This window comes from Penaeus japonicus, unplaced genomic scaffold (assembly GCF_977035675.1).
Source record: "Penaeus japonicus unplaced genomic scaffold, GWHDUDI00000001_assembly GWHDUDI00000005, whole genome shotgun sequence".
NCBI lineage: Eukaryota > Metazoa > Arthropoda > Malacostraca > Decapoda > Penaeidae > Penaeus > Penaeus japonicus.
The window spans coordinates 38,531,098-38,538,597 of record NW_028234407.1 but is presented as its reverse complement, the minus strand read 5'-3'; the positions used below and the strand labels follow the sequence as shown (position 1 = coordinate 38,538,597).

General features: G+C 41.4%; 1 protein-coding gene across 1 annotated transcript in view; it reads right to left on the bottom strand.

Moving 5' to 3' along the window:
* The window catches only part of LOC122267206 (calcium-activated chloride channel regulator 1), a 9,200-nt gene extending 1,826 nt beyond the window's left edge, over positions 1-7,374 (bottom strand). The window contains exons 1-13 of the mRNA XM_043037235.2: positions 7,033-7,374; positions 6,587-6,702; positions 6,089-6,270; positions 5,700-5,890; positions 4,591-4,736; positions 4,149-4,305; positions 3,520-3,684; positions 2,782-3,117; positions 2,136-2,357; positions 1,722-1,889; positions 853-1,014; positions 600-711; positions 1-89 (exon numbers count right to left, since the gene is read on the bottom strand). The exon at positions 1-89 is cut by the window's left edge and continues 46 nt beyond it. Of these exons, the coding sequence (XP_042893169.2) occupies positions 1-89; positions 600-711; positions 853-1,014; positions 1,722-1,889; positions 2,136-2,357; positions 2,782-3,117; positions 3,520-3,684; positions 4,149-4,305; positions 4,591-4,736; positions 5,700-5,890; positions 6,089-6,270; positions 6,587-6,702; positions 7,033-7,236 (2,250 nt within the window). The 5' untranslated portion in view covers positions 7,237-7,374. The remainder of the gene's footprint in view (positions 90-599; positions 712-852; positions 1,015-1,721; positions 1,890-2,135; positions 2,358-2,781; positions 3,118-3,519; positions 3,685-4,148; positions 4,306-4,590; positions 4,737-5,699; positions 5,891-6,088; positions 6,271-6,586; positions 6,703-7,032) is intronic.
* Positions 7,375-7,500: the final 126 nt, after the last annotated feature.

The following is a 7,500-nucleotide window of genomic DNA, read 5'->3' as shown; positions in this document are numbered from 1 at the left end:
GACGGCGGTGAAGACGAGGGGAAAGCCGCTCTCTTTGGAGGAGACCCAATACGCCGAATACACGCCATCGCCTCCAGTGCTGTCGGGGGCTGTCGAGAGTCGTGGCCTTCAGTCAGACGCCAGTGTGAGTGCGACAAGACTGGTCATGAGGTAACCACTTCATTTCAGTCATTCCCGCTTTTATAATAATGAATGTTCCTATGAGGCTACTTCCCTATGCTGTTACATCCAATCACAGTATTTATGCGTTTGTACATATAAATTTTGTGTATATGAGAAAGAATAAATCATACTTAAATTTACCTGTATAACCATACAATATCTTCTGTACTGTACTATTTACAGACCATTTAAGGATGAACAAACTATAAATATGGGCTCTGTTTTGTTATTATCCCCCTCCTAAAGTGATCGCATAGTTTTAATCGCTGGACACCAGACTTGCGTAATTCTGATGAAAATGTATCAGTGAAACGGACCATTTACCTATCTTTCATTTAGGAAGTTTATTCACACCAATATCCCTTCATCAATTATGAAAATCGACATATTACAAAGTGGAGCGACACCCGCTGACCTTCTCCGCCGAACTGACTCACCTCCGCTACCGTTATCGAACAGATGGATCTTGCTTTCGCACCCGCCGTCGCTGCACTCCGTAACCGCCGCCTCCACGACGGCGCCGAGGACCGGCTTCCCGTCCTTGGTCACCTAGCGAAGTGGGAGCGGTATGAACAGGCATTGTCGCTTCAAAACATACACACATACATACATACATACACACACAGACACAGATACACATACACAATCATCCAATTAAACCAAACATCGAAACGAAAGCTGCCCGCTCACCCTGGCCGTCATGACCACGGGGTCGGAGGCGTTCCCGAGAGCGACGTCCTGCAGAGGCGCTGACACCCGGACGTCCATCAGCACGGCCTCCTCCTCCGGCAGATACCTCGCAACTCTTCCTGGCCGACGCAGCAAAACAGATGGGTGTCTCACTGTCCCATGCTAGTAAAATGAAAACAAATGTTTGGATAAGGGTAAGAAAATTAAGTTTTTGGAATTTTGATCATCGTTTCATCGTCGGGTTTGTTAACATGAATGATATGAGGTATAGATGAATATATACAAACGCGAATAAATGAAAGCACCTTCTACAGAGTTGGAACGGTAGTATTGTAATTTCGATTAAAGAGATAAGGGGAAGATCTTTGTCCTTTGGATAATTGATGTACTCAGTGTTATCTAATCATAAGAAAATACCATTTTACCAACAGACGTAAGATCCTAAATATATCAGGTAACAATTCTGATACTAAAAAGATACTTGTAATTGACATGCCGACAGATATCACAGTGGTGATGATATTGTAATCTTGATATATTTTGAAAATAACAAACGAAAAAGCAGACTTACTTCGTGCATTGGATAAATATTAATTTCTTTTATCTGCAACACGAAATGCAATCTGATATGGTCTGTCATCAGAATCGTTTTGTCCTTTCTGCATACTGCCAGCGGATTTGTGCAAAATCGCTCATATATACTTTGTTCTACAATACTATGCGCATTAGAATGGATACATACATATATACATTCATAGTCAAACACATATACGTGTGTGTGTGTGTGTATGTGTTTATGTCTGCGTGTATAAGTGTGTGTAAGGGTGTGTATGCCAATCACATATTGGAATCTTAGAATAATTACACACCCGAGCCAAGCTTGGTTCATCCGCCACAGTTCCCAGAGGTTCAGCCAGTTTTGAGAGGGCGCCCATTTCCACCACATCAGCGAAACCTGATTTTGTTTTCACAAACACTTTGGGGAACAGATTCGAGTTATAATCACGCGTTGATTTTAGTGTGAAACTCCACATCCCCTGGAAAGAAAAGGATGAAATAGAAAGGAGTTTTATCTTCGAGAAAAATTATTCATAGAACTGATACTAAAATCAAAATGATGGAAGCTGATACAAGTGTTACAAATTATTGTAATAAATCACAAAGTCATGGGAGTTCATTCATATAAACTGTACATAATTTTCAAAAAGTACCTCAGATCAAAACTTCATTCATGTACCCTATAAAGCACTCTGATAAGATAAACACAGGCACAGCTGACTCACAGGAATTGTAAACAAAACCGGAAACAGATCAGCTGTGTCGAGTGACTCCACCTGACCAAGCAATAGCGGTTGGTCCCCCTCGGCATTGCTAAGGACAACCTGCACACTGGTATCTGCATTTCGGTGAATGACAAGGTAACCCTCCACTGGGAAAGGTGGCAGAAGGGCCTCTTCTAAGGCAAAGTTATACTTGAATTTGGAAACATTGTGTAAGGGCACTTCCTAGTAGAAGAAAAAAATGTAATGGTGAGCATTGTTATTTGTTAGCCTTGGACCTGAAAAAGGGAGCGCAAAATAATAGAAATATACACTATGAAAGTCGTGATGACATTGGTTGTGATTGTACTAACGATAGCAGTAATTATTATATCATTACTGTTATGTGTTATCTTAATTATAATATCACTATGAGATATCGATGATTTGCTGATCATTATTATAATTCTGATATTTTTTAAAGTTTAACTTATATCATCATTATGATTTATCAAGGCTTTTACAATCATTATTATGATTACTACCATATCAAGCTTTGCTAATATCATTGCCATCATTCTTTTTTATCACTATTATAATTGATATTGCTATTATCGTTGTCACTCTTGCGATCATTATTTCTATTATCGTCGCGAAGGGTCGTTCCCACCTGCAACAGGCCGCCGAGAGTCGAGGCCTCGTCCAGCTCGTGAAGGAGGTCGATCAGTTGCATCTTCGCATCCAGTGAGAGGGACCCGCCAAACGATTCGTTCACGCCCAGAACCTCTCCTGGAGGATTCGATGCCATTATATCGTACCAGGTGGTGTTGGAATTGATGTTCTTGGTGTAGAGGATCGACATCACCTGACGGCCGCTCTGAGCCGAGCCGAGGTCGACAGCATTCATTTGGCGACAGAAGAAGGTTGAGTGTTCATTTATACTCGGTGGCTGCGTGATCAGTATGATCTTGCCGTGGTCACGCGCCAACTTATCGGAATATAACACCTGGAAAATTAATTCAGTACAAAATGTGTGAATGCGGGAACTGAGGAGAGATGGGGGATATAATAAGGGATACATTTTATATGTGTAATATATTTAATTTGATAAAAGCACTTCAATGTATAAATAGATGGGTGATATAGATATAGGGTATGAACGTTTTTTTTTTTTTTTTTTTTTTTTTTTAGTAAACATATTTTTATTCCATAAGGGCATCAGATGATATTCGAAAATTAGCATATATCGTAATTCAAAAGAGTGTCACCAAAGTTAACGTTATCAATCGAGTTATTCATTTCAATTCAGTATGGGATTTATTGCATGTGTATTTTGACGTTCCTTTCTTTACATCATCATCTCCTTGTATTTTTCTTCCTTGGACCTTAGACCCCATGAGACACTGACCGTGGCCGCCTCTCCAATAGCCATCTGCAGGTCGCGACATGACCCCGCCTCGTTCTCGCTCGTGAACTCTCGGAACGCGTCGGCCGCTGACTGGCGCGCGCGGTCGGAGGTGAGCGCGACTTCGGCAACCAGGTGGACGTCGGAATTGAACGCCATGAGCCACAGCTGAGGACGAGGGGTTAAGTACCATTTAAGAGAACGAAATAGGGGTCGGTGTGACTTGATGATGATAAAGTGGATGTGATGAGTATTGAATTTATATATTCTGGATATTTTCCAGTAAAAAAAAAATCATATGGATAGATCCCAACCTGGGAGAGATTTCATTACTGAAGACGATTGGGCGATAAGAAAACTGTCCAAAAGTTTGAGAACCTAAAGCTTTGATTCCTCTTCTTCTCATCTTATTTTACTTCCATTCAATTCTCATAATTCTCCCATACGTTTTCATCTTATTTCTTCGTTATCCACTGCCTCCGTGTCCTGCTCGTGCTTTCTGTCTCTTCTGTTCTCGTATCTAAGCTATTACTCAACCCCCCTTTTCCTTATTTTCTTTTGCCGTGAACTCCTCCCGTGTCCTGACTTTCTCTTATTAACTCATTCCTCTTCCCCTCTGCATTGGTACTCACCTTGGTACCCCATGCGAGATCATGGAGCAGGTACTGAATCACGCTGTCCTGCAGGTACCTCCCCTTATCAGTTACTACCGTCATGTTTTCAGTGTATTCCACCAGCAACACTATGTACTCTCGCCGTAAGTGTTCCAGGTTGATGGTTAATCCTGTGCTGTGAGGAAATGAGTATAAAGGATAAGATTAATGATGTGGGGAAATCATGTTTTGTGAGTGAGAGAGGTGGTATGCATGGTTATGGTTAGATGGTTCTGATGGGAGTGTACTTCTCGCGTGTGTGTGTTTGTGTGTGTGTGAGCGAGAGAGAGAGAAAGGGAGAGAGAGAGAGAGAGAGAGAGAGAGAGAGAGAGGGAGAGAGAGAGAGAGAAAGTGTAGATGTAAGTATCTCACTTTTCCACATTATCGTTCCAATAGAAATAACAGAATTTATTAAAGATACCTGGAATTGTTTGGTCTATTAACAAAATCTGCATGATTATGCATGACCTCCCATGCACTCTTTCCTCGACAAAGGTTGTTGTGGCGTGATTCAGTGAATACGTGAGTGTCTGAATCACAGAATTTGCTAATCACATACCACTCAGACTGAAACAAAAGAACATATAGATATACAAAACATAAACAGAACCGAGAGAGTCTTTGAGATCGGACAAACAGTTGACTAAAGTGGACCTCGGCTTCCCATAGTGTTCGTATGGTTAACTATAAGACGTTATTCACATGTTAATTTTACGGGATATAAAAGTGCCGTTATTTTTAAAATGTGTTTGATTGGATATTATACTCAGTTATTGTAAGAACTTGCTTTTATATAAAATCAGCAAATCAAGTATTTTTAAGAACTGAAACAATATGTGTGGACCAGTGTTTCTTAACTTATGGGTCACCAAAATTAATTCGGTTGTTGATTATGAGGGGGATGAATCACATGCACACAAAATTAAGTGTTTACATTTCAGGAGAGTGATATAACACGAAAATTCTCACCTTCACCTTGACCCTGTCTGAGCTCATATAATCACATACATGAAAATAAGATATACGTATATGTCAGCAAAATACAGTTACGCACTGGAAACAAGATTATCATCCGATTGGCAAGAAAAATATAAGAAATTATATTCAATAGGATCATATAAGGTCCTCAACCACATCTCAATAAAGCCCTATCTAGGTTATCATAGTCTCACCAGATACAGTTGTGTGATGGATACAAAATTCGTGTGCTTCTTCAAAATTTTAATTGCCGGGCCATTTCTAATGATCCACACGGCCTTTTCGAGGACCTATACACCCTGCACTCTTTCTCCTGCTCACTTGTCGAGACACCTAACTCCCAATGATAAACCCTAACCCTAATTATTATATGTACAGAGACACTTCACTTGCTCTTGTCCCGCCCATAATTGAACTCCCATAATGTATATAGTATCGCAATGTTTCGGCGACAAACAGACAACCAGTAACAGAGAGGGAGAGGGAGAGAGAAGAGAAACTCGGCCCGGAAATCCATATGAATTAAAAAAAGAAGGTGCCCGCTGGCCTTACGTCGTAGTCCGCCAGAGATAGGAGGGAAGAAGTCGACGTCTGCCAGTTCGCTTTGTTTAAGCAGACATTTAACTCTTCCATCCCTTCTTTGCTTCCTTCTCTTGTAAGAGGATAGAGAGGGTCTTCCTTATAACCGTGTTCTTCGAAGACGCCCCAGCGGTACTTGGCCCACTCCTTTGCGAGTTTCTTTCCTGCAGGAGGCAAGGGAAGGTTTTAGAGACTTCGTCAAGGATGATCGGTTGTCTAATGCTTATGAGATGGATACTGTTGAATGAATAAATACTTTTTCTGTTTTTTTTTTTCTTTTGTTTCATTCTAGATGCAGCCTCCGTCACATTTTTTTTCACCTAATATATACCGTGTCACAGATAACACTTTCAACATTTCACCTCTGCGGTCATCGAAGGTGTCGTTAATGAAGGTATTGTCCATGAAGATGAAGTCTCCTGGATGACCGCAAGGCAGCCGGTGTTGCGTCCACGCCCTTGCTGCGAAAACTGGGTGCTCGTCGGCCACCACGAGATGGGGGCCCTTGGCGTTCGCTAGGTACACGTCCTTGACTTCGTAGGAACTTTGTTAAATGAAAGATAGATTAAAACGAATTAAAGAAAAGGAAATTAGTTTACAGAAACGGTTGTGTTTTTTGTTATTGGATTTTCAGTTATACATCACAAGAGCGTCGGGGCTGAAAACAAGTCCTAAAGGAATCGATCAGAACATGGTAAGAGTCAGTCCTGTGGATCGGGACGGAATAAGCCTTAATGATGATCTATTGGGACTGAGTAATGAAAACGAGAATGTGAGGTGATGCTAGTCAAACTGGACATCATATGGAGTATAATGATGGTAAGCGTAAATAAAGATTATCTGAAGGGGACGTCGCTCACCCTAAAACTGTCGGTGGGATTTCCCAATGTTCGGGGAAAAGGATCGTCATCTTTCGGAACTCAATCAGGTTGTCGGTCGCTTTGGCAAGAGCGGATGAAGCTTCCGTTATCACTCTCTGGAAGAAGCGTGAGAGATAGATAGATAGATAGATAGATAGATAGAGAGAGAGAGAGAGAGAGAGAGAGAGAGAGGGAGAGAGAAAGAAAGGGGGGGAGATGAAAATGTTTTTTGCTTTTGATTTTATTATCTAGTACTTGATGATGATTACACGTCTTCCAGAAAAAAAACGTTCAAGGCAGCAAAAGGACGATCTATAAAAGAATTAAATTTTCGCTTAATGAATCAGATAGAGTGACTCAGAGTGAGGCGTGAAAGAAGGTGTGGCCATATATTAGTGCGCACATGTTGGGATGCAAGGCTGCACAATAAAGGCATATCCACTTACTTGCAAATTCGGAACAAAAGCGTCGATGTTTTCTGCCTGGTCTTCACCGACGGCGACGACAAGGTTATTGTATATGTCGTCTTGCAGCGAAAGATCTCCCGTGTTCACGCCCTCATGCTCTTCCACTGGCCTTGGTTCAGCCCACACGCCCACCGCCATCACCGTCATCACAAGCACGCCCAAACGGCAAAATGCGGCTTTCATTTTATCTTTAGTTCCTCGGAAAATGTGACTGTAAATACTTGCGACGAAGGACGGCAAGAAATTGGTCTCTGTTTTTCTTAGTCATTAAATCCGGGAATTTACAGAGTGGATGTACTGGTCTCAGAAGCACACCAAAGGAACACAGCACTTCGCAACACACCTTAGTTATTACTGAAGTGTGGTAGCCATCTTATTATCTGTCTGTGCTGATAATTTCGATTGAAAACCGCTGAGTGCAAGATAGTAAATGTTTTTTTCTTGTTT